Source organism: Mustelus asterias, chromosome 8 (assembly GCF_964213995.1).
Source record: "Mustelus asterias chromosome 8, sMusAst1.hap1.1, whole genome shotgun sequence".
NCBI classification, from domain to species: Eukaryota; Metazoa; Chordata; class Chondrichthyes; order Carcharhiniformes; family Triakidae; genus Mustelus; species Mustelus asterias.
This window is the reverse complement of record NC_135808.1, coordinates 66,198,365-66,225,368: the sequence shown is the minus strand read 5'-3', so window position 1 is coordinate 66,225,368 and position 27,004 is coordinate 66,198,365. Positions and strand designations below refer to the sequence as shown.

The 27,004-nt window shown below is 40.0% G+C and overlaps 1 protein-coding gene across 1 annotated transcript; it reads right to left on the bottom strand.

Moving 5' to 3' along the window:
* Positions 1 to 1,549: 1,549 nt before the first annotated feature.
* Positions 1,550 to 26,601, bottom strand: tmco1 (transmembrane and coiled-coil domains 1). The gene is made up of 7 exons (XM_078218106.1): positions 26,235 to 26,601; positions 19,610 to 19,687; positions 17,376 to 17,435; positions 12,118 to 12,164; positions 11,684 to 11,751; positions 4,157 to 4,301; positions 1,550 to 2,100 (listed from the first exon to the last, which is right to left on the bottom strand). The coding sequence occupies exons 1-7, from the start codon at positions 26,302 to 26,304 to the stop codon at positions 2,002 to 2,004; spliced, it is 567 nt and encodes a 188-aa protein (XP_078074232.1). The 5' UTR covers positions 26,305 to 26,601; the 3' UTR covers positions 1,550 to 2,001.
* Between the last annotated feature and the right edge of the window lie 403 nt (positions 26,602 to 27,004).

Below are 27,004 nucleotides of genomic sequence, written 5' to 3'. Positions count from 1 at the left end.
TTACTGAATGGCAGAGCAGGCTCAGTGAGCCAATGCCATTTATGATCTTGAGAGGGGCAAAAAGAGGGGATTATAGACCAGTTAGCCAAACAGATGTCAGGAAATGACGAGTGTATAGAATTAATAACAGTGGCTGAGCACCTTGAAAATTTTCACCCAGAGAGCACCAGCATGAACTTGTAATGTGTAGGTCATGCAAATGGATCTGATTGAATTGAAGATACAACTAAAAGTAGTGGACAGAGAAATGTCTATGGATGGTAACTAGATTTTCACAAAAAAGAATGATGAAGTCCCTCATAAGAGACTGTTAGCTAAGGTTGAATTGAAAGCAAATTATTGACCTGTTTTGGAAAGTGGCTGTAGATAAAGTATCTGCTCATTATCCCTACTCTAATTGGCAGGATGTGACTAGTACGGTCCTGTAAGGATCTGTGTTGGGCCTCAACTGTGAAAACCAAATATCCTAGTTTGCTGATAACACTAAAACAGACAGTAGTGTAATGGGAGTCAGATTATAAAGAGAAATTAATAAATAAAAAGGCAAAACTGTAGTAAATAGATTTTAATGTTAGCAAATGTCAGGTTATTCACTTTGGGCATGGAACAAATCAAATAGAGTGCTTTCTAGATGGTGAAACATTAGAAAGTGGGTGACCAAAAGCATGGATCATAAAGAATCAAGAAAGTTAGTGGAATGCTGATCTTCATACCAAGAGGTTTGGAATAAAAGGGGGTATGAAGTCATGCTTCAGTTGTGCAAATCCCTGGTTAGGTCATACCTGGAGTACTGTTAACACACATGATAAAGTTTTCAAGAGATTAGAGATTAGGATAGAGTGGAACTATTCCCACTGGTTAGGGAATCTAGGAATGGGAGTGAAGGGGTGGGGGCGGGGCAGGAATCTTCTAAAAATTAGAGCCAGGAGGTCAACTACCTGAAATATTATCTATGCTGCTCTCTCCACAGGCCCTGCCAGATGTGCTGGGTATTTCCAGCATTTTGTTTTTATTATAGGAAATTAGAACTCCCTCTTTTCCAAAAAATGGTGCCTCAAGATTGTTTATTCCCACAGCACACTGACATGACCTCAGTTTAACATCACATCCAAAGGATGGCACTTCTGACAGTACAGTACTCCATCACTATCACACTGAAGAGTATGTGCTCTGCTTGATCTCTTCTGGATGTCTGACCCAAGTTACATTGTTGAAGAGAAACAGGAACTTTACACTTGACCTATGATACGCCTAGACTCAAAGTTATAGAAAGGGGGAAAGTATTCCGTTAATAAGAACAAATGTCCACTGCCATGATCAGCACCAATATTCCTGGAAAAATATCTGTTTCTAGCCACTACCCCATGTAATTTCTTTCTCCCTTCCTATTTTCAGTTCCTCAAAGCCTCCCACCTATAGCAGGGATTAAATAGACATTTTAAAAAGATTGCAGTAACACCTGACAACAACGTGTTTCAACTGCAAATTGTAAAGTGGAGTCAAAATCATATCTATCTTTTGCTATTGCTGTATTCAAAAATTATCAGAATTGGATCTTGAAAGATTAAAGTTTTTATTCTTTTTGGATATCAGTTACATTACACAAATTAATCTTCCTTTTAATGGACCAATACTTCAAAACAAAACTGTTTCAGGGCATACATGGTCGTGTTGAAATTGAACATTTAATCAAACCTAATATAACCATAAAGAAACAACTTCTGTCGTTCATAACTTGTTTTAATATTTCACCATTTTAAGCCCAATGACATTGTTTATTCAAACAAATGACAACCAGGTAGCAAATGATTTACCTGGTCTCTGATTTTGTATCCTAAAAATGGCAGTTTAATGTCATATAAATATTTCAATTTTACACACCAGCCTTTTTGCATTTCAATCATTACTAGACAAAGTTCAAACTGTCTTTTTAGCTGTGAAAAGTACAAATTATACTGCTACATATAGTAGGCAGATATTGTGCAATACTACACAGTTACATCATGAGAATTTGCTTGCTTGAGGTGGAGGTCCCAGGAATCCTCCAGCTTGTTTGGTAGCCGCACGTGAAGGAGCTAGACCCAGTAGCTTCTGAATATTCTATGAAAACCAGAAAGAAAATTTAAAAATTGAATCTTGATTGAGACCAAGTTCAGTAATAAGAACACATATTTGAATAATGAAAATCAGTAACAGACCACCTTTTAACAGACAATCTAAACTTAATATAAACACACTGGCAACACAAACACCAAACATTTGAGTGAGCTTTCAGTACTGTTGGCTTCATAATATTCTGCAAGATAGAATCATAGAATTTTATAGTACAGAAGGAGGCCATTCAGCCCATTGTGTTTGCACCATCTCACGAAAGAGCTACCCAGCTAGTCCCATTCTCTAGCCCCATCTTCGTAGTCCTCCAAATTCATCACTTTCAAATATGTGTCCAGCTCTCTTTTGAAACCTCCTATGGAATCCTCCTCCACCACTCTCCCAGGCAGAGCATTCCAAATCCCAACAATTTTCTGAGTAAGAAGTTTCTCCTCATCTCATTCCTAGTTCTCTTGCTGACCATCTTGAAATTGTGACCCCCGAGTGGAACTACCAACTAGTGGAACCAGACTTATCTTTTATGCTGTCAAAAGTTGTTCATAATTTTAGACACCTCAGTATGATCACTTCTTAATCTTCTCTGCTCCAAGGAGAATGAGCCCAATTTTTCCTTGTATCTAAAATTCCTCATTCCTGGTATCATTCTGGTAAATCTCCTTTGCATTTTAACATCCTTCTTTAAATAAAGCTGTCCAGAACTGAACACAATACTGCGGTCTGACCAGTGATTTGTAAAGGTGAAGCATCACTCCCTTGCTTTTATACTCTACGCCTCTATTTATAAACCCAAAGATCCTATAAGCCTTCTTAACAACTGTTCTAATTTGCCTGGCCACCTTCAGGAGAATATGCACTTGAATCCTGAGGTCCCTCTGCTCCTGCCCCTCAAGTTGTACCACTGAGCTGTATTGTATCCCCAGGTTTCTTCTACCAAAATGCATCTCCTCACATTTCGCTGCATTGAAATTCATCTGCCCGTTTACCCAACTTGCCAACGTCCCTCTGAAGTATTTTTTTTTACATTAGCTACAGCCCACAAGTACAGAATGTAAACAAAGTTCCTGCATATATCTGTGAATTAACTATTAGGTAAAATAGTGTATTACGTTTAAATGTTTGTTCAGTTCAATATGGATTACAAACAAGGGTCATCAATTCCTTAATGTAAGCATCAAGAAGGGCTGATTCGAATTACTGAATATCAAAATGTGCAAAATTGTTATCCATTTTACAAAATGTGAAATGAAGATTTCTGCAGCAAGAACGAACGACACAAACACACAAGCATGCATGCACATAAGCAGATAAACCCACCCACCCCTAAACACAGGAAATAGAAGCAACTTTTACACTTCTTCCTTCCCTTCCAAGGTGGTGAGCAAACAAGAATCCTGTGACCCCAGATTTTAAAGTAAAACTCAGCAAATCTAATCAGACTCACAATCAAATTCCACTCAATATTGCTGAATAGAAAGTGAATAGAAGGCAAACTTATTTTTAAAAATCTATTGTACTTTAGGCCGTTAATTCTTTTCAATTTGAAAACACAGAAATTTAGTACAGTATGAAATCCTGCACCAATTACATGCGAGTGAAACTGTTCCAGATTGAGAATGTATAGGTAAATCGGGCAGGTACATTGTGAAGTGAAATAACTTCTAAGACATTTACAATTAGTTTAAAACAGGCATTATCATATTCTGTAACAAAATAGTTTACACTGGAATGTACTGAACAATAGCATGACAAAATGTTAATTTGAACTGAACGACATTCGCCTTAATCCATATTATCATCAGAGGTTAATTATTGTTCGTACGGGCTCTCAAACTTGAAGCCAACTAAAGAAAGCTTAGTCTTTGCCCCCTATAAACGTATAAAGTTAGAGATTAATAGTGTGTTTGATTTTATTTGCATGCCAAATCTCTGCTGGCAGTCTGGTGCCGTGTTGTGTTTAACATCTACATTTCTTTTCATTCCTTCTCCGCTGTACTCTTCATGCCTGTAACACAGCAATTTATTAATTGGAAAGATGCATGCTTACCTGTCGAATGGACATTGTACATAAAATGTACAAGAAGATGAAAGAACAGTCAGTGTAATCTTCGCCAAGAAGGTTGCGGTGGGACAATCCCTGGATGTACGACAGAGGCACAAAAGGGAGCTTAGCTACCACTCTTCCATCAAATCTGGGAAGGAGAAAACAACCTCAAATTACACAAAACAGTTTGTGGCAGGAAAAGTTAAAGCACCTGGAGTGATCAGGAAATCACAAAATTCTCTTGTATAGTGCCTATTTAGCAATTTTTGAAAAGCAAAGCTATGGAAAGGAAGTGAATTTTAAGGGAGCTCAGATAACGTTTTAAAATCATGAGACCAAAGCATGTGGTTTGTGGACTCTTAAACTCAGCTTAATATAATTCCCCATCATCCCTTCTCTATGGTCTATTACAGACTTAATAAACTAAAAACAAGTTGCATTAAAAACAATGTGACCAGAAAGTAAAAAACCCCACGTTTACAAAGATAAAAGGGAATTATCTTGCAGCTCCACTCCAGTCCATGATAGTGAGTAAAAGATTCTGTCAAAGAATGACATCATAAAACAAAAAGAAAATTGTATACTAGGGTTACTGCACCAAAATATGAGAATTGAGGTCCATGAACAAAATAAATTGCCAAATGTTCAATGAAGTATTTTAAAAATAAAAGTAAAATGTTTGAAAGCTGCACTGTTGAATAATGGGGACATCTCAAAAACTGGAATGATGTTGGTGGTGATGGGGGGCAATGAATATATTCTTTAAAAAAAAAATCAAACTGGGAACAGGCAATAAAATCAGACCTGAAGACTGGCAGCCCTAACTAATAACTCTTCAGTCATTTGTCCTGAAGTATTCAGCACAAGCAAGTGACCATTATTTTCCAGCGTACCAACATTTGGAGGTGATAATTCATAAAAGTCCTCAGTTGTTACAAGAAAGAAAAATCAGAGGGTTATACTTGAACAAAGGCAAAGTCTTCTATAGGCATGTAATATAAAAAGAGTAATAAGGGGAAAGCTGGGACTGATTAGAGACCAAAAGGGGGATTATGCATGAAGGCAAAGGGCATGATTGAGGTACTTTGTATCTGTTTTTACCAAAGACGAAAATGCTGCCCAAATCACAGTGAATGATGAATTAGGAGAGAGGTATTCCTTGTTGTACAACTCAAGTGGTACACACCAAGACGATACTCAAGTTAACTGAGAATCAGGGCTAAAAATTGATGAGGAGGATGATTAGAAATGCTGGCTGTATCTAAAGTTGATAAGTCACTAGGGATGGATGACAGGCATCTGAAGATGCAGAGGGAAATGGGGTTTAAGAGAATGGTTCCAGGGATGAGAAATTTCAGATACACAGAGAAGTTTGAGAATCTGGGGCTGTTTTCCTTAGAGAAGGTTGACAAGGGATTTGACAGAGGTTTTCAAAATCATGAGGGATCTAGATGGAGCAGATAGAAAAGATGTTCCCACCAAGGAAAGGTCAAGAACTAGAGGGGTCTGATTTAAGGTGATTGGCAAAAGAACAAATGGTGACATGAGGATTTTTGTTTTGTATATAGCAAGTGGTTAGGATCTGGAATGCACTGCCCAAGGGTGGTGGAGGAAGATGCAACTGTGGCTTTCAAAAAGGAATTGAATAAATACTTCCTGAGGAAGAAATATCTGCTGGATTATGGGGAAAAGGCACAGAAGTGGGACTAGCTAATTTGCTGTTGCAGAAAAGTCGAAAGATGGTGAATGTTACAAAGCAATATTGCAAGGCAGACATTATATGGCTTAGAATAGAGCTTTGAACCAACTCCCCTAACTGCTGTTCGTAATGGTACTCCTTGTGTGCCACTCGAGTTGCACAACACCAAGATGAAACTCAAGTTTGCTCAGTTTGCACTTCATGCCCTTGGGGTCATTGAAAGATGGTAGGTGGGGCAAAAATTCAGTCAGGGTTTCCAGACCACTTAGCAACCATTGCAAGTAATTGCAGATCTGTGGTTGAGCAGGAACAGCCTGTTCTGATGCAGGAATTGCCATTGTAAAATAAACATTACTAATGAAATTAAACCAGATCTAGAATCAGGACTAAGATAAGAAATGATGTTAAACAAAAGCCTTTTCTAACAATAACTCGTTGTGAAGTGCTATGTGACTTCCTGAAGGCGCCATAAAATTTCAGTTTACTTACACTACTGTCTTCTGCTTTTATTCCCAGGCCATTATGAAATCAAAAAATGTGGTGGGAGAAGGAAGAAGCAGAAACAATGGGAAGGGAAAAGTAGTGAATGTCAATCATGTGCAGCACCTGAAACATGTACAAAATTCAGCAATTTTGAAAGCAGCAAGAAAAAGGATTTTATAATAGGGATGGCATTATGCTCATGAAGAGGAGTTCTGAATACCTTACATTCCGAGAACATTTAATAGAGATGTTTGAAATCATGGAAGATCAAGAGCGAGAGCGCAAAGAAGAACTGCTTCCAATGACTGCAGGGTCAATAGCATGACAGAACAGATCAAAACTGATTTGCAGGAATGCTTTTTTTTAATGCAATGAGCTGCTGGGATTGAAATGCACTGCCCAATAAGATATCTGCATCCAGGTTCAACAGTAGCCTTCAATAGGGAATCGGATAAATACTTGAAGAAAAAGAAATTAAAAGGTATATGGGGAATGAGCAGGCCTGGAATTAACTGGATTGCTTTCTGAGTTAACACAGACTTGATGGGCCAAATGGTCTCCTCTTGCGCTCTATTGTTCTATGGTTCTAAAATTCTATGCAGATTGGTAAACATCAAATAAATTAGAAGGGAACCCCATCTCAGACTTTCAACACTTGGGAGGAAATGGTGGCGTAGTGATTATGTCACTGGACCAGTCAATCTAAGGGCAGAGGTTTAATGCTTTGGAGGAAGGGTTCAAATCTCACCACAGCTGCTGGTGGAATATAAATTTGATTAATAAACCTGGAATTATAAAGCTAGTCTCAGTAATGGTGACCATGACAAACATCATAGATTTTTGTAAAAACCCACCTAATTCACTGATGTCCTTTAGGGAAGGAAATCTGTCATCTTTACTTTGTCTGGCCTGGATGTGGCTCCAGACCCACTACAATGTGGTTGAGTCTCAACTGCCCTCTGAAATGGCCTGGCAAGACATTCAATTCAAGGTCAATTATGGATGGGCAACAAATGCTGGATCTTCCAGTGACATCCACTTCCCATGAAATAAACAAAATCTTTCCAAAGCAAATATTTATTCTCAAATTTGCTGGAATCAAATCTCACGTGGACAGTAAATACTATTTAACACATCATGGGCTCTTTCTCCCACAGAGTGCCATTTACCTTACCAGGACAATGCCGCTGTGTGGATGTCTCCCATAGTGCTATCCTATTCAATTAGATAATGTGCTATACAAACTCAAACTTTGCAACTGGACATCATAACAGCACAATTACTGTAAGCATGCTTTGAAAGGAAGGAGGATGTTTGTGATTCATTGAAAAGGACAGACATGTAACAATAACAGGCTAGCCTATTGTTATCAAACCCTGTGGGATTGACTAAGATTTCATTTAAAATTTCTACTGTATTCCACTTCTGGTTTAACTAATTTTACTAAGTCCAAAGTACACAAGACTCAACTTTTGTGAGCCACGTTTGCATACATCACTGTTCATTGAAACCAACAGACCGTTGTATCATCATGTATGATTTATATACCAGTGAGGAAACAGTAGTCAGACTGGCCTTCTTAAATCTCTAGGCCAATAAAATTCATCTACTACAAATCAATGAAATGAAGATAAGTGCCAATAGAATTCATTTGCCCCAGCTCGTGGACTAAGTTGCCAAGACTCAGGAGCACATCAAATCAAAGTGCAGCTAGCACTGGTGAAGAAGGATGAGGTTCAATGGGCCCAAACGTCCTTTGCTTTTAATGGGATTCAGTTTTATTAAGATTAATGGAGTTGGTAGTGCTGCACTTTCCAGTCTTAATGTATTTTGTCACGATGTGATACTATAGTGCATCTGCAATTTGATCGCACACTTAGAATCCAACAACAGGAGGAAGCCATTCAAGCCCATTATGCCTGTTCCAGCTCTTCCATCCATTTAGTTTCACTCTCTGCCTTTCCCTATAGCCCTGTTCCTTTTTGTGAACCACTTCTGAACCTCACAAGCACACAATTTGCACACATCTCTGTTCACTGAAACCAATAGATCTTGGTATCATCGTATATGATTTATATACCAGTGAGGAAACAGTAGTCAGATTGGCCTTCTCAAAGGGAGAATTTTCTCCCTTTCAATTATTTAGCTGATTCTCTTTTGATACTACTGAGTCTGCTTCCACTACCATATCAAGTAGTACATTCAGATCATAATGTAGTGTAATTCTGGCCTCTTTGCCAATTGCATCCTCTAACTTTCTGGCCTAGTAAAAACTGGCGCAATGAGAAAGAGAGAATATCCAAGGGAGAGTCATGGAGGGTTATTCTACGTGTCGATTTGAAACTTAAGTTGCATTTATATTAATCAGAAACCACCAGATCATATGGTGCAGGTCTCACACAACAAGCTGCATTTAAAAAAATGATTTGTTTAGGGCAGCAGTCGATAGGACCTTTAGTTAAAAGAAAGATGGCCTTCATAACTACCACTGGTCTTCGGTGTTCTGGTAAATGTGCTGATCCAAATTGAGCGTTCATAATATTGCAACACATTGGCCAGGAATTTACCACCACATGAATTGGAGTGGCTGAGGGGTGGACAATGGAAAGGTCCCTTGCCCTCAGGCGGGATTTTACATTTTCGGGACGAGCGAAGCCGTAAAATCCCGCCCATTGTTCAGACATCAATCTGTGGATGAATCTATTTGTTGCCCATATGTCATTAGCATCGAATGCACAAACATTAGCATTTGGTTTGCATGCGAACAGAATGCTAGGTTTGCAGCCAGCATGTATTAAAAGGGACACAGATTTAAGATAATTGGATAAAGACCAGAGGAAAGGTGAGTTTTTTTGTGTACACTGAGTTGCTATGATCTGGATTGCAGTGGTTGAAAGGGAAAGGGTGGTAGGAGAAGCAGATGCTTTCAAAAGGGAACTGGATAAATACCTAAAAAAATGAAAAATAATTGCAGGACTAATTAGATAACTGTATCAGACGACTGACACAGGCTCAATGGGCCAAATGACCTCTGCGTTGTCTGACTAAATGTGGGAAAGAGGGGCATGTAGCTCATTGTACCAGGTTCCTGCAGTCTTTGATCATGAAAATTAAAAACAGCTTTAAAAGCTTACAGCAATTGGCATTAACATCACTGCGTGCTTTAGGTTTAGGTCACTGAACATTAATGAACACAAAAAGGCAAACTACAATTACCAAGTAATTCCTCTCAACAGCTGCTTGTTCACAGTGCCAAAGGCTTGACTGAAGTGGATGTTGATACAATTCTCTCAACTAATTTTCAGATCTATAAAATGGCATTTCTTGTTTTCAGATATTTCGCAATTGTAAAATACTTCCTCTGTAACAGGAAGCACGCAGTTGCTCAGTGTAGAACAGTGTAACGCCTCTACTTTCTCAGAAGACGAAGGAAATTTGGCATGTCCACCACAACTCTGATCAACTTTTACCATAGAAAGCATTCTTTCTGGTTGTATCACAGCTTGGTATGGCTCTTGCTCTGTCCAAGACTGCAAGAAACTACAACGGGGCATGAACAAAGCCCAATCCTTCACTCAAGCCAGCCTCCCACACATTGATACTGTCTACACTTCCCGCTGCCTCGGAAAAGCAGCCAGCAATTAAGGACCTCATGCACCCTGGACATACTTTCTTCCACTTTCTTCCATCAGGAAAAAAAATACAAAAGTCTGAGGATACGTACCAACTGACTCAAGAACAGTTTCTTCCCTGCTTTTGACTGGACCTCCCTCACATTAAGTTGATCTTTCTCTACACCCTGGCAATGACTGTAACACTACATTCTGCACTCTCTCCTTTCTTATTTATGAACGGTATGCTTTGTCTGTATAGCATGCAAGAAACAATACTTTTCAATGCATACTAATACACGTGACAATAATAAATCAAATCAAAGTAAAAGCAACATTCTAAGGGGTTTGGCACTATCCTTAAAAACAAATTTTTCACAACGAGTTCTGTAGCACTTATGTATGCATTTGAATACACTTCATAGGAAATGAAACTTTATTCTCCAGATATTCTACTCTATTGATAGTAGTATTAATTCATAAAAAACATTATGAATAATACGATATCAATCTCTTCATAAATGCAAATATATAAATAGTGGTTTCCTCAAAAAGCTCCAAGCCCCAAATCATAAAACAACCAACCCCAGATTTAACAATTACCAAAAGGAAGTTGGTAACTAAGTCTCAAGATGTACACTTGTAAGATTTCAAGATGTAAGATTTCTAAGTTACATCTCTGACTTTATGGGTGGAAGCAAAGAGCAGAGAGTGAAAGCAATATCTGCCATACACAATAATTAGCCAAAGCATGGTGGCCATGGAGAAATTCACATGGCAGCCACCAATTTTTTCCTTGCACATTTTAGGAGACTTGACTGTTTGGCATGGTGTGGCTTTTGAAATTAAGCCACAATGTTTGATGTCAAGTCAAATTCAGGCTTCTATGAATTCCCAAAGATCTGGCATATTATTTCTTGTTTCTGGAAACTACAATCACTGGGATACAGGGGTGGTAGGTGCCTCAACAGAGAGAGAAAGGCCAGATAGCTAATATAAGTCATCCCATGCTGACATTGTGTAACTGACGAGCACTAAACTGCTTCCTGTGTAATGCAATGCAAATGACTCACTGAAAATACACGAGTGAGGCTGACTCAGCAGCAGAATCTGAATTGTTTCTAATGCATTAATTACACTGCATTTACCACTTTAGTAGCTGTTTCAATTACATATTTGCAAATTTGTCATTAGTGTTTGTAAGTTACTTATTTGTAACTTGTATTCTGGGTGCTAAGCATGATCGTGTGGCTGGAAAAGGTTCATATGGACTCAAAGCTGGAAAACTCCATCACTGGGCTGTATACTCAGGATGCCTATTGCTAGGGAAAGAGGAAAATGGCAGCAAGCATCAGCTTCTCTGAATACATGGTACCAGAGAAAGTAGCACTGTTTTATTTAACACAGTGCTGCTGCCAGCAGCAACATTATTAAAAGAGGAAAGATTTATTCAATTTTCTTTTGACGAAAGAACAATTTAATTGGGTTATGTGGGCTCCCTTATCTACATACAACTTTGTGAATAGCATTAAGTCTTTATAGGGGCATCCAAATTATAGAATTAATGCTAAAAACATGGTTGATAGTATGCTGCACACACATAGTTGTGGAAAATAGCCAATCACGCATTGGGGTTAACAGAGTTCCAATATTCAGGTACAGACTTAAAGAATAATCTGTATACAATTATAATTATAAAAACTAATAGAAGCAGAATATATTTTCAGGTGTACTCACATGGAATTAAACATGCCCATCAAAGCTGTGAAGCAAAATCCAATAGCAAACATAGACTTCATTCGCACCTAAAAAGGAAAACGATTAAAATTAACAAGTAATTCCCAAGAAACAATTTTATATTGCTCAATTTGGAAATGGATTCCATGATGTCATAGAATGGATTATAAGACTAAAAGGGAGGTTGCTCCCATATTATGCCCGAATCTGTAAGATGCCTTTATACACTTTAATACATTTAAATACGGCTACTGCCTGAAGAGAAGACACCACAAAATGCAATTCCACTGACATTTGCTTCCTTCAATGCCTTATGCCACAGATGAAAATATTGATAAAGTGGAAGTAACCAAGTACTGAATTAATTAAATCACTGTATTTTTGGTTGAACAGCATTATTAAAATTGTCCATCCTGGAAACACTTTTTACTTACCATTGAAAGGTCCCGGTTATTATTTTTCAATTTCTCCTCTTGTCTCTCTGAAAGTAATGTCAATAAAGTTAAATTGACCTTTTTGTATTGGAGCATATACAGTTTCACACTTTGTATCCTGTTTTAGAGCAATGTAACTTCACAAATCCACATCCGCCAGGAGGGGAGTTAAAAAAAAATGCTGTTCAAGAGCAAAGCATTTCTCACATATAAAATAGGGCAAAATGTACTGAAGTGTTCAATGTTTAAGGAACTGATTTTAGAAGAGACTTGTCTCACAGCATGTAAATGTTATCAAAACCACGACTTGCTGCAATGTGGTAGGAACCATGCGATTGGCTGGGCATGGAGTACACATTACTGAAAGAGGACACCTATCTTCAACAGTAACTTGAAAGCATATATTTATTACAGCTTCTCAGCAGTATGGCAGCTGGTTAGTTCAGTCGGCTAACATGTGGTTCAAAATATCACCAACCAATAGTTTGATTCCTGTATAAAGGCAAAATACTGTGGATGCAGGAATCTGAAACTAAAACAGAAAATGCTGGAAAATCTCAGTAGGTCTGACAGCATCTGTGGAGAAGGGTCATCCAGACTCGAAACGTTGGCTCCAGTCTCTCCACAGATGCTGTCAGGCCTGCTGAGATTCTCCAGCATTTTCTGAGTTTGATTCCTGTTCTGGCTAAGGTGGAGTTGGGACCCAGAGTATGGAAGCAATGGTAAACCACCACCGACTAACTCCACCAAGAAAACAATTCAGGATGAAGCATTAGTAGGCAGTGAGCCAAGGATCTGCCTTTGGGCAGAGCACACATGGAATGGACTAGAACCAGCAGTATGTTAAAACTGTGCATCCCAATTGGAAGAATTACAATTAAACAGAACTGAATTAATTACTGAGGCTTGTGTTCTCTGGGTCATTTGTTTTTTTTAAACCAGTACAGGCTAGACAGCTAATCACTGGAGAATACCCTCTATTAATAATAGTACTGTGGGAACAATTTAAAGTGACAATAATCATGAAAAAGCAACAGTTAAAATCCATCTTGTAAATTGACAAGGGAACAAGTGAGGTTGATCTAAATTAGTCACCATATAAAAGGTTGTCTTTAGTTTACCTGCTCCCAGCATGAACAACGTGCTTGAACGTGTTTGTGTATCCAAGAGTCCTGCCACTGACCAAGAATTTTATGAAATACGCACTTAAAAAAAGATTAGTTAGCTCCTTGCAGACAGATTCCACTTCCCTTGTGGATATTACTGTTTCTGCGCATTAACAGAACTTACACCACATGGAGTCAGGCGGTTCAAAAAGGCAACTCACCAACATCTTCTCAAGTGCAACTAGGAATGGCCTGGTCAGCAACACCCACATCTCTCAAATTAATTTTTAAAAACATGTATTAGTTTTACCCTTAAAATACTGGTCTGAAGGTCAGATAAAATTAGGTTTATTATCTTTGGAAACACAAGACGATGTGGAGAGCAACCATCGTTGCTGACATTACAAAATGAGAGTAGCTGTTAATCCCAAGCACACTATTTCCTAGCATGGCACATCTAGGTAGGCTTAGAGAGAGAGATTCATCCTGTGTATGGAAACTGCCTTTGTTCTGGGAATTCATGGCAGCAGTATCAGGATAAATCCCAAACAGTTCATCTGGATACCTATATGAACTTAAAAAGTCAATCCCCCACTTAGCTTGAAATTAACTGTCTTTTTTTTTTAATGAGATTCTGGAATCAATCTAGTCAAGGAATCCTGCAGTGCAACTTGGTTGTGTCAATTGCAGCAACCAGTTCAAACTGAAATTAGTCTCCAAAAGCCTCAAAATCAAACAACTTAATAGAAGTCAGTTATTGACATGAATGAAAATTTTCACAGTAGCACTGCTCCAAGAAAAACAGAATATTTTGTTTGTTGTGGTGCAAGATATGGTTATCAAACCAAGGATGGCATCAACATAAGAACTAAAAGAGCCCATAATAGCAATCATAACCTTAACAGTGGAAATACACATTTGGTACACTAGAAAACACAAGCACTTTCAAATAAGATGACAAACAAAACCTTTGCTTATACATTTAGTCACAGTAAATTATAGCTAGCAGAAGACACCTGTCTAAAACAGGGGGGCTGGGAGCAGGAAGCGAAGAAAAGTGCTCGAGTTGAAGATTGTTAAAACTACAATTTTTCATAAAAGTTAGATCTGACTCTCCACAAGCAAAATGTGCCCTTTGTGACAAGTAGCCCAAATCATAATAAAAGGTAACGTCCTATCTAGCAGCAATACTACATTCTGGATCTTGCATAGGAATCCAAATAGGTCTTCCAAACGCAGAAAATACCACATTCAATAATTTGCTTTTACATAGCATCTTTAACACAGGAAAAAAAATGCAACCCTGGGTGCTGCACAGAGCTTAAGGAGATATTCAGACTGGTGACTCATAGCTTGGTCAAAGAAGTGGGTTTTAAGGAGATCTGGAAGGAGAAAGAAAGATGCCGATATTGAGGAGTTGAATGGTAATTCCAGCTCCAGTTGCCCAGATGGTCAAACAGACCAACTGTCAATGGTTGGATGAAGTGGTGGTGAGGAAAGATTGTACAAAATGCCAGAGTTGGCTGAACAACAGATAGCTGAACACATAAGAACTAGGAGCAGGAGTAGGCCATCTGGCCCCTCGAGCCTGCTCCGCCATTCAATAAGATCATGGCTGATCATTTTGTGGACTCAGCTCCACTTACCCGCCCGCTCACCATAACCCTTAATTCCTTTATTGTTCAAAAAGTTATCTATCCTTGCCTTAAGAGGTAGCCTCAACTGCTTCACTGGGCAGGGAATTCCACAGATTCACAACCCTTCGTGTGAAGTTCCTCCTCAACTCAGTCCTAAATCCGCTTCCTCTTATTTTGAGGCCATGTCCCCTAGTTCTAGTTTCACCCACCAGTGGAAACAACTTCCCTTCATAATCTTATATGTTTCTATAAGATCTCCCTTCATTCTTCTGAATTCCAGTGAGCATAGCCCCAGTCTACACAGTCTCTCCTCATAAGCCAACCCTCTCAACTCCAGAATCAACCTAGTGAATCTCCTCTGCACCCCCTCCAGTGCCAGTATATCCTTTCTCAAGTAAGGAGACCAAAACTGTACACAGTACTCCAGGTGTGGCCTCACCAGCACCTTATACAGCTGCAACATAACCTCGCTGTTTTTAAACTCCATCCCTCTAGCAATGAGGGACAAAATTCCATTTGCCTTCTTAATTACCTGCTGCACCTGCAAACCAACTCCTTGAGATTCCTGCACAAGGACACCCTCCCTCTGCACAGCAGCATGTTGCAATTTTTTACCATTTAGATAATCGTCCATTTTGCTGTTATTCCTACCAAACTGGATGACCTCACATTTACCAATATTGTACTCCATCTGCCAGACCCTCGCCCACTCACTTAGATTATCTATATCCCTTTGCAGACTTTCAGCGTCCTCAGCACACTTTGCTCTGCCACCTATCTTAGTGTCATCTGCGAATTTTGACACACTACACTTGATCCCCAACTCCAAATCATCTACGTAAATCATAAACAAATGGCCTTAATCTCAATGACAAAAGAATTCTATTAACTCCTCATATTTCTTATTGAAGGTGATGGAGAGGGGTTTAAGGAGACAGTGGCTAGTCCAAAAAAAAAAGCAACCCGAGTAAAGTTTTGCTCTCCAGGATGATCTTGGATTAGTAGATAGTTTGGCAGAGGAGAACAAGGCTTGGTAGTGCTCACTGTAGTCCAGCCAAACCTGGTGATAGTTGGCTATACCAGCTATGTACCAGAAATACTCAAACCTGCACCGCATTTGAACTTCAGGAGCAAAGATGGAAGCCATAATTGGGAGAAAATCAACCAAAATGGGAAAGGGCAAAAGAGGGTCAAAAGGATTGGTACAGGCTAAAAGTACCAGTCAAACTTGTGTACATTTTACTGAAATGTAATAAACACTACACAGCACAAACAATCTAGAAATGGTCCACATTTTTCTAATTCACCCTTTTATCAAACTTGTCTTTATTAGACATCACAATCTACAGCACAGAACAGATCATGCAGAAATCTCCTCCTTTTATCATCCTCTTTCAATCCTTCCCTCACATTACTTATTTTCTTCTCCCATGTGTGCTTCAAGTCTCCCCTTAAATGCACCAATGCTATCTGCTACAACTAATCTATCTAGTGTTCAAAATTCTCACTGCACAAATAAATTACTCTGGACATCTTAATCTTTATGTCACCTTGTTGCAGAGTCAGCCCAAGTGGAAACAATTCCAACACATCCACCTCATCTATTCCATTTATAGTTTTAAAGACCTCTATCAGGCACGTTCTTAATCTTCTCTTTTCCAGATCTTCCCGATAGCCGCAGCCTCTCAATTCAGCACTTTCTCCGGTGCTTCAATATCCTGCCCCTCCCCAACCTCCAAGCAATTCCTACACAATGCTTTGATAAAGAATTTCTAGCAAATTGTGGTCAAGACTCGCAGGGATTCTCCCTACTGTGCAACCTTGATTTATATTTCATATTTCCCTTTTTATCTTTGCTGTATTTTCTTTAAAAAACGAGCCAGCTTTGAAAAGACTGCAGACCGCTCACAACTGACAAGACAATGAAACGAGGATTTGAAATATGGTCACGATGCTAGAAAAATCAAACAACGATTTGAGCAAGAAGCTCAAACTTCAAAAGCAATTCTAGCTGGAAAACTGCTGATACTATTTTAGCATGATACAAAGTAAATCACACCATCCCCGAACACCTTCGATTAAAGAAACTCTTCACCTTAACTAATTTGACCTTTCTCTCTACAGTATTATTTTTGACGGTCATTTTCAGAACACAAAGCTGTCAGTCAAATTCTGTATCATTGGAGGAGATGGGGGTTTGGGGGTGGGCGGGGGGGGGGAGAAAATCGGAATTCAAATAAAACAAAAGACTGGGAAAGTGAAAGGAATCAAAACACTGGAGATGAAAGCTAGACCATATGGATCGAGGCTCAAATTATGTCAATCTTTCCCCACCCACTACCATTTCAAACTGCAAGGCTCATTTGACTCTACAACTTGAATATCTAACTTAATAAATAATTAAATAAGTTTTTAAAAAATATTAAAGCCCAGCTGACGCGTGCTCTTGGATTCATGTGAAAGGCAATATAACTATTACAAAAACATGCTCTTGAAGTGAATCTTTGATCATTACCTATTTTCTTCTTTTGTTGCCTCCCAGCAGATTCAGTTATAGCCTCTTTCTTTTTTTCTACTGTTAAGGAAAAAAGTGAGAAATCAAAGCTCGTCAAAGTTGAGCTAAGTGGATACTAAAATAACTCACCACCTTTCTCCATTAGGATCAGCCCTTCTCTCTGTCATAGATCAGGAGTGAAGTCATTCACTGACTATTCCTCTTAAGTTTGACTCACAAGTCTTCTGATAATGAAGCAGCTCGTGCTATCCTTCAGCAGGACTCGGATGATAGCCAAACAGAGTTGAGAAGTGACAGGTAATATTCACATTGTGCCACATCATTCCCACTGCTAAGGAAAAGCTAGTCAGTCGTTTCCACTATCAACTCCCTCATTTATTTTTTGGGGTCACCACTGACGAAAAGCTGAACTAGAGTCACCAGTGGTGATTCTCCCATCCCGCTGCATTAATGTTTTAGCGCAGCGGGCCAGGAGAATCTCACGGCAGGCGATGCACGAGATTCACACATGCATTCCCGCCGCAATAGCATCTCCCAGCACTGGATTTCCGGCGACATCAGCTCCACGCTGGAAATTGGTGGGAAGGCACCGAAAGGATTTGAATGTCAATTTCAATATATTTTAAATACAATTAGCGGGCCTGGGACTGATGTCTCAGGGCCCGCTAGCATCTCTTCCCATCCCCCCCCACCCCAGGCAGCGAGGGGGGGGGGCTCCTGAGCATTGGCACCCTGTGCTCTCTTGCACTGCCCAAGGGACAAAATGCCAATGCCCAGGGGGCATCTTGGCACTGCCCATCAGGCATGGAGCAGTGCCAAGGGGGCGAGGCGATCCCGCTGCCACTCTGCATAGGGATTTATAGCAGGGGATACGGAAACCCCTGCTTAAGGGGCTTTTAAACCAAAGTAGATTAGTTAGGGACCATAATGTGCCTTATACCAAAGGTATCACAATGTGCCTCCTACACATATTATGCAAAGGTATTTTTCATTAACCACATATATAATCAATAGTAATTGATTTTTAACAAGTATTGTAATTTTGAAATGTAATTTTAAAGGTATTTGCGAGCTTTGACCAAAAGCAATCGCCCCACAGCACAATGGGAAATAGTGAAATCAGACACTGCATTCTCTGGTAATGATAGGATACAGAATTATCAGAGTAAAGTCCTTGCAGCTGGAGAATTGCTGAGATTATAAAAATGAATAGAAGTTCTAATTGCAATGAATGGAAGTATTCAGCTTTTGGTGATAAAGGTATGGCTGGCCAGACAAGGAGAGTGACTTGTTATCAATTTTCATGGTCTGACACCAGCCTGATTTATATAAGCACGTTGCTAAGTGATAGAGGAAAGACTTTTGGGTCCAATTAGCCAATGAATTCTTAATTATGCCAGGAGGTAGACTGCTATTGGCCAAGTTAACTAATATGTATTAACGTAATTGGACCATCCAGTCTGTATGACAGATTGGGCGGGGAATGCAAACCTTTGAAAATGGCATATCAATTGTACTCATGTGATGTAATTTTAGAGAGATTGGAATCCTTCCTGCAACTCTCTCCCAACATGTATTGATCGAATAAGGACACTTCTTTGAATCAAGACATTGAGTTCGCGAGTCTTTATATTTAGCTTATGTTTCAGCAATACATAGCCTCCAAAGAAAACCCCGTCAACAACTTTGGCACTGCGAGCAGGGTGCAGTCCCTGGATTTGGGTGGCAGAATGCAATTCCTATGAGGGGGTGAGTATGTTTTATTTTAACCACCCCAGGTAGTTAGAAGAGCGTGTATTGGTCTGTCAGAGTCGCAAGTTGACTCACCTGAATTGATGCGAAGGGTTGCAAAACAGTGTCACTGTATGGTAAGCCGCACTGAAGGGGGAGGGGGGTTGGAATGTGGACGGACACACGCTACTGCTCTGCACAGCGGAGCGAAAGGCCGCGCGATGGGGGCAGACGCGAGAGGTTGGTTGTGCTCAATACAGAAGTCCGGAAGTGAAGCAGATCCCGGAACACTCCGCCCAGTACTAGGCACCTGTTGCTTGTGCAAGAGTCTGATTTACTCACTCACATCTGCAAGTCCATCTGCATTAAGTGCAAAATCCTCAACTATGCAGATTGTACAGAGCAGAGATTTTTCGCAGTGATCTTGCAAAGAATTTAAACAAGTCATTTCTATCCAGATGATTTCTAGAGCACGTTAATGCATTTCCCAATTTAATACTTACACTTCTTGCTCTGTTTCTCTACTTCAGCCTTCAGTCGTTTGTATTTATCAGTTCTGTACACCAGTACCCATGTGATACCTGAAAATGAAAAAAAAAATTTAACACAAAAAAATAAGCAACAATTTCCACTTCCTCTGAAATGGAAATTACTGGGTTGTACAATTCAGGGTTCGTTCTGCCATTTTGTGACAATATCCCCAATTGCTCCACAAGCTCAGAAACCTCCGAATCAATACACAGGTAAAGGTAAAGTCACCGTAGTCCCAGATCATCATCGGCTTCTCTCCCCTTTGAAGGGGGTGGTGGAGTGAACTGGTGGCGATTTAACCCAAGGGTCACCACACCTCAGGCTAGTGGCAAGATTGAGAAGGCAGGAAGGGCCTTCAAGAATAACCTCAACCAGAATTGGAATTGAAAAAAAAAACGCTGTTGGTGTCGCTCAACATCACAAACCAGCTGTCCAGCCAGCTGAACTAACTGATCTCCAAGTACCAAAGTCAAAAACATTTCCTGCACGTGCAGACCTAGGACCTCCAATTTCTGGATATCAGTTTCCCAAGATACAATAGTATGGTTCTGTCCTGGTAATTTAACTTCAAACATAACTGCTCACGATTTAACCATTCATTCAAGAGGACATTGGATAATTATTTGATTGGAACAATGTGCAGGCGCATGGGGAAAAGCCAGGGGAATGGCACCAAGTCATTATGCATGTTTGGAGAGCCAGTGCAGATGCGATAGGCCAAATGGCCTCCTTCTGCGCCGTAACAATTCTGTGATTTAATTTTTAAGCCAATTGTGCTTCATGATTGAATTCCTATGGCTAAACACCACTCTACTGGGACTTCTTAGACGTTGACTTTTTTTCCATGGCAGAATAGCTATCCATGCCACTTATCTCAAATCAGTTGCATGCTATAAATAGGAGTGTAACACTTGAAAAATGTGAATTTTTGCTAGTTTCTTTCATTCCTGAAGAACAGATACTAACTTTGAATTTTACATCCTGAATATTCAGCTCTTATCCTGTTCTTACAGAAAAATAAATGATAATGTCCCCACTCTATCATTTAAAATACTTCCCCTTTCAAGGGTTTGCATGGTTTGAATCCTTTGTCAAAGTCTGTGCACCAAAAATATGATGTGGAGATGCCGGCGTTGGACTGGGGTAAACACAGTAAGAGTTTTAACAACACCAGGTTAAAGTCCAACAGGTTTATTTGGTAGCAAATGCAATTAGCTTTCGGAGCGCTGCTCCTTCGTCAGATGGAGTGGATATCTGCTCTCAAACAGGGCATACAGAGACACAAAATCAAGTTACAGAATACTGTTTAGAATGTGAATCTTTACAGCTAATCAGGTCTTAAAGATACAGACAATGTGAGTGGAGGGAGCATTAGGTACAGGTTAAAGAAATGTGTATTGTCTCCAGACAGGACAGCCAGTGAGATTCTGCAAGTCCAGGAGGTAAGCTGTGGGGGTTACCGATAGTGTGACATGAACCCAAGATCCCGGTTTAGGCCATCCTCATGTGTGCAGAACTTGGATATCAGTTTCTGCTGATTTTGTGTCTCTGTATGCCCTGTTTGAGAGCAGATATCCACTCCATCTGACGAAGGAACAGCGCTCCGAAAGCTAATGGCATTTGCTACCAAATAAACCTGTCGGACTTTAACCTGGTGTTGTTAAAACTCTTACTGTGTTCACCAAAAATATACCAGTCTAAGATCACATTAGCAATTATGCACCATGTTTGCAGAGGTAATGATACCAAAAAAACACACTAACATTATTCTGAAAATTGAGCAATGAATCAATCACTAATACAAAAACAAAGTAGTGCGAATGTTGGAACTCTAAAATAAAAACTTAAACTACTTGAAATGTTCAGTAGATCAGAGAACATTAGTAAAAAGAGAGAAACAGTTAACATTTGGTCAAACAATATGAAATGTTAATCCTATTTCTCTCTCCACAGATGCTGCCTGACCTGCTGAGTATTTTCATCATATACGTTTCTAAGTACTCACTAGCTGAGTACATTTTAAAACTCACAATAGTGTTATAACTCTGCCACTTGCTGATTTCCTCACCACAGCAACTGTTGGTTATTGCAATTCTGCAGCAGGGGATTGCAGTATAAATGTTTAGAAGTCCTGAATAAGTGAAATGTTATCACTGGGAAGATTTTTCACAGGAGCAAGTATATCTAAACATTAGAAAAAGGCCCTCAATCTAGAACATGGGTTATTATCTAGGCTTACTGACACCATGAAAGAATACCATAATTTTTACATCTTCAAATTTCTATTCATTGGTAATTAGATTTTGTGTCAGGTTCATTACTCCATTATTTGTTATACACAAGAACATTCTATGCTATCACAACCCCATTTTTTAAAAGAATCAATAATTTCCAGTTTCCAAAAATGTTTGTAAACCTGTGATCTAGAAGATACCATTTAATTTGATTATAGTATAAACAAGTGTTGAAGTTTCAGCAAAACAGTCATTAATATTTCAAATGGAAAATTAACCTCAACAACTGGGAGGTAGAAAGACTAGGCTAGCTGGAATAATTTAGATTTGTAGGTCAACAACCACCAGTCATGCTTCAAATGTAATTGGATAGATTTTAAAAACAATTTGAAAAAAGTGGTGAAAGCATTTCATCAACTCATTCCAAGCCAACATGTTGACAATGAGTTTCAGTCTCAAGTTTTGGAATAAACAATTTTATTTCTGTCCAGGAGTTTCAATAAACGGCACTCCCAACATGCATTGATCACTTCAGCGTTCCTTTCCTAATTTCCTGTCCATTTCTCAGATTATAAAAAATGGCATCCAACCACCAGCCTCTGGCATATTGAGAAAGGCTAGTGTATGGAGGGCACAGGCTCGGAGGGCCGAAGGGCCTGTTCCTGTGCTATACTTTTCTTTGTTCTATTGCTTAATTACCAACCACTTCTGCATACAGTATACAAGCAAACATTCTTTTATACTTATCAACTACTCACAATATTCTTGTTGTCATCATTCTTTAATGTTTTTTAACTTCTGTATTTATGGAATAATTCTTATACTTTGTATAGCAATTCTCTCCTCCTCGAACTGCCAATTTTTAACAGGATACAGTTTCATTTCTCACACTCCCTGTTTCGCTGCTGCCTCCACTCAAATGCCATCTTCAAGCACTCCTGAAACATTAACTTGCGCTTCTCTCTCCAAAGATGCTGTCTAACCTGGAGTATTTCCACCATTTTGATTTTAATTTAGATCTCCAGCATTGCAGTATTTCAGCTTTGGATGAGATTTTTATTCACTGCGACTTCTGTTCCAGGAATGCCCATCTTGAAGTTCTGCTCAAGGATTTCTATATGTCCCTTTCCCATGCTTAAAATCTATCACTTTCTAACTTTTCCAAGTTCTGATAGAAGGTCAGCAACCTGAAGTATGAACTATTTTCCTTCCCCAGATGCTGCCAGATCAGCCTGATACCAAATGTTCAGCTGTCCAACCATTGGACATCGCAGGCATCTTCTTGCCCTCCCTTCTGCTATCTCAATAATTACGAACCATCACTCAGTCACGCATACAACTTGACTTTCTCCAATTCATCTACCACCAGTTGCCTGACCAGTTAATTAGCTGCATCAAAGTTTCCAACTGTTCCAGATTTTCTGTATTATCCAAGACCACAGATTTATACAATTTTGTTCATAATTAAACAGAATTCTGGTACATCACACACAACCTCTTTGTGAATCAAAACATAAGTGTGAAATCACATGGATTTTCTTAGATGGTAATATCAAGAATGCAAGTTCTGGTCATGTGTCCGTTTAGAAAGCTTGTTCCAGAGGACTGGGACAAACGATATTAAAAAAACCCATAAGTGACAAACCGATCTAAAAAATTCCACAACCAAGCGATCAGATCTGCTAAATCGAGCAGTGAATGCTGGTGTACAATTAAACAACTCACTGGAGGAGGAAACTCCACAAATATTCCATCCTCAATGATGGGGGAATCCCAGCACATTAGTGCAAAATCTAAAGCTGAAGCATTTGCAAAAATCTTCAGCCAGAAGTGTCGAGTGAATAATCCAACTTGGCCTCCTCCAAAAGTCCCCAGCATAACAGATGTTAGTCTTCAGCCAATTCCATTCATTCCACATGATATCAAGAAACAGCTGAAAGCACTGGATACTGCAAAGATTAAATGGGCCCTGACAATATTCCAGCAATAGTATTGAAAACTTGTGCTCCAGAACTTGCCACACCCCTAGCCAAGCTGTTCCAGTACTGGTACCACACCGGAATCTACCCAGAATGTGGAAAATTGCCCATATATGCCCTCTACACAAAAAGCAGGACAAATCCAACCACCTCATCAGTCTACCCTTGATCATCTGTAAAGTGATGGAAGGAGTCATCAACAGTGCAATCAAGCAGCACTTGCTCAGCAATAACCTGGTAACTGACACTCAGTTTGGTTCTGCCATGGCTACTCAACTCCTGTCTCAGTAGAGCCTTGGTTCAAACATGGGCAAAAGAGCTGAACTCCAGAGAAGAGATGAGAGTGACTACCCTTGACATCAAGGCCGCATTTGACTGAACGTGGCATCAAGGAACCCTAGGAAAACTTGTCAATGGAAATCAGGGGGGAAACTCTCTGCTGGTTAGATTCATACCTAACACTTAGGAAGACAGTTATGGTTGTTGAAGATCTGTCATCCCAGCTCAAGGACATCACTACAGAGTTCCTCAGGGTAGTGTCCTAGACCCAACCATCTTCAGCTGATTCATCAATGACCTTCCTTCCATCGGAGGGTCAGAAGTGAGGATGTTTGCTGATGTTCAGCATGATTCATGGCAACTCAGATATTGAAGCAGACCCAGTCCAAATGCAGCAAGACCTGCACAATGACAAGGCTTGGGCTGATAAGTACAAGAGAACAACCAACTGCAACATCATTCCTGCTGAGTTCAATATTTCACAGGAAGATGGTCACATCAAAGAACAAGTTCACAGTAATGACAAGACAGCCCTGTAATACAAAATATTACCAGAGAAGACACCAGCAACAAGAAACGACTCTTGCCATTTTAGAATAGACTACATTTTAACCGTCTCAATGGACCCTATGGACAGCATTATAGCAGGGTTCCATTGTAATTATAGTAACAATTAAATCAGGGATCAAGGTCATAAAGGCATAACAGCACTAAAGGAGGTCATTCAGCCCATTGAGTCCAGGTTGGCTACCTGTAGAGAAATCCTGTCAGGTCAATTCAACCTTTCTATTCTCATTGTCCTACAAGTTTATTTCCCTCAAGTGCCCATCCAATTTCCTTTTGAAATCATTGATCATCTCCACTTCCTCCCCCTTCCTAGGCAACGGGTTCCAGGTCATTAATACTCATTGTGCAAAAATAATTCTTCCTCACATCTTTTGCCCAAAACCTTAATTCTGCATCTCTTTATCCATGTACCATCAGCTAATGAAGACACATTTCTTTTGTCTGCCTTACATGCATCTACCATAATCTTGTACACCACTAATGGATCACCCCTCAACCTTCTTTGCTCCAAGAACAACCCCAACTTCTCCAACCTATCCTTGCAGTTATATTCCCTAATTCCTGAAGTCATTCAGGCAAATCTCCTCTGCATTCCCTCAAAGACCTTCACCTCCCTCTGAAAGCGTGACAACCAGAACTGTTTACAGTGCTCCAGTTGTTCCTAACCAGACCTTTATAAAAAAGGTTTTATATGCCAGATCCTTATACTACACTTGCTCCCTAGTCTTTATCCAGTATACGTATAAGTTATCCCAGTTTACCCCATGTATGTATTCATTACTACTGGCCCATCTCCCTCACTTCAAGTCTGAGTTCACAGGTTCAAGTGATCTAAAGGCCTTATAACTTTTCATATCTTGCTCTCATTACTGTCAGAGGAGTGGTAGGCCCTGTTGCTGCAGGTAAACGTTCTTGGATTGGCAGTTATTCTGGCATTTGTGTATCTTTTCATTCTCTTTTTTCCATTCTTTGGCATTGAATTGCTCTTTGTCCTCAGTGCGTAGCCCTCTCACCGAAGGGTTATGGGTTCAAGTTCCACCCAAGTATCTTTAGGTTGACACTTTAATGCAGTGCTGAGAGATCTTAAGCCAAGGCACCACCTACCCTCTCAGACGGACATGGCACCAATCAAGGACCTGTGTGGCCTGACCAATATGGAAAAGGAGCAACCAAATCCATTAAAGCACATGTATCTGTTCATTATCACATTGCTGTTTGCGGCAGTTTGCTAAACACAAATTAGCTGCTGCATTTCCTACAACAGTAGCTGCACTCTGACCTTATGAAAGCCTTGGGAACAGGGGCTAAAGGGGACAAGTGCAAATCTTTCCTTACCCTCTTCCCCAAAAAAAGTGCGTTAAATCCCGAGCAGCCCGACCAACGAAAGGGAATACCATTGGTGCCGAGTAAGACACTTTATTTTGCCAGTAAGACTCATCCCTAACCCAAGGATAAACCCCGACACCAGCCCTTCCCCAGCGCCCGGGGGTTGAGTAACTGAGCTCCGGGGCTTCGGGCCCAGCAGCAACTGTACTCACCTTCGGCTAACAGGGCGGTGCAGACCGAGATGAAGACGATCAGGATGGTGTCAGCGCACATAGTACTCATGGTAACCCTCTGGATTTGGAATGAGGGGAGAGAGGTTAGGCTTTAAAACTGTCCCCGGGCCCAGTGCAGGCCCCGCTCCCAAGCAACCGGCTGTGTGACTGCTTGGGGAGGAGAGAGGGAGGGGATCAAACACGGGCCGTTTTAAATGTCTTTTCCCCGTTCAATACAGAACCTCGTATTCCCACAGAGATTCTGCACGCTTTTTGTTTTTTATTTTTTAAATAATTTTTTTTTCTCTCTCGGGCAAGGCTGTTGAGGAGGCGCCGCGCATGCGCGACGATGAACCCTGCCGGCTGGTTGCTGGGGTGATACTTAGAGAGAGAGAGAGGGGGAGGATGTTGGTAATGGGCCTATGTGTGGGCAGGGAAATGAAGTTAACCAGCTTTCATCAGAACTGATCATTTCAGAAATGATCTCTGAATCTCTCCCTCTCTCCATCGACATTGACCAGAAACTGAACTGGACCAGCCATAAAGATGTGCAGATGCCGGCGTTGCAACTGGGGTAAACACAGTAAGAAGTCTCACAACACCAGGTTAAAGTCCAACAGGTTTATTTGGTAGCAAAAGCCACTAGCTTTCGGAGCACTGCTCCTTTGTCAGGTAAGTGGGAGTTCTGTTCCCAAACAGAGCATATAAAGACACAAACTCAATTTACAAAATAATGGTTGGAATCAAGTCTTAAAGGTACAGAAAATGTG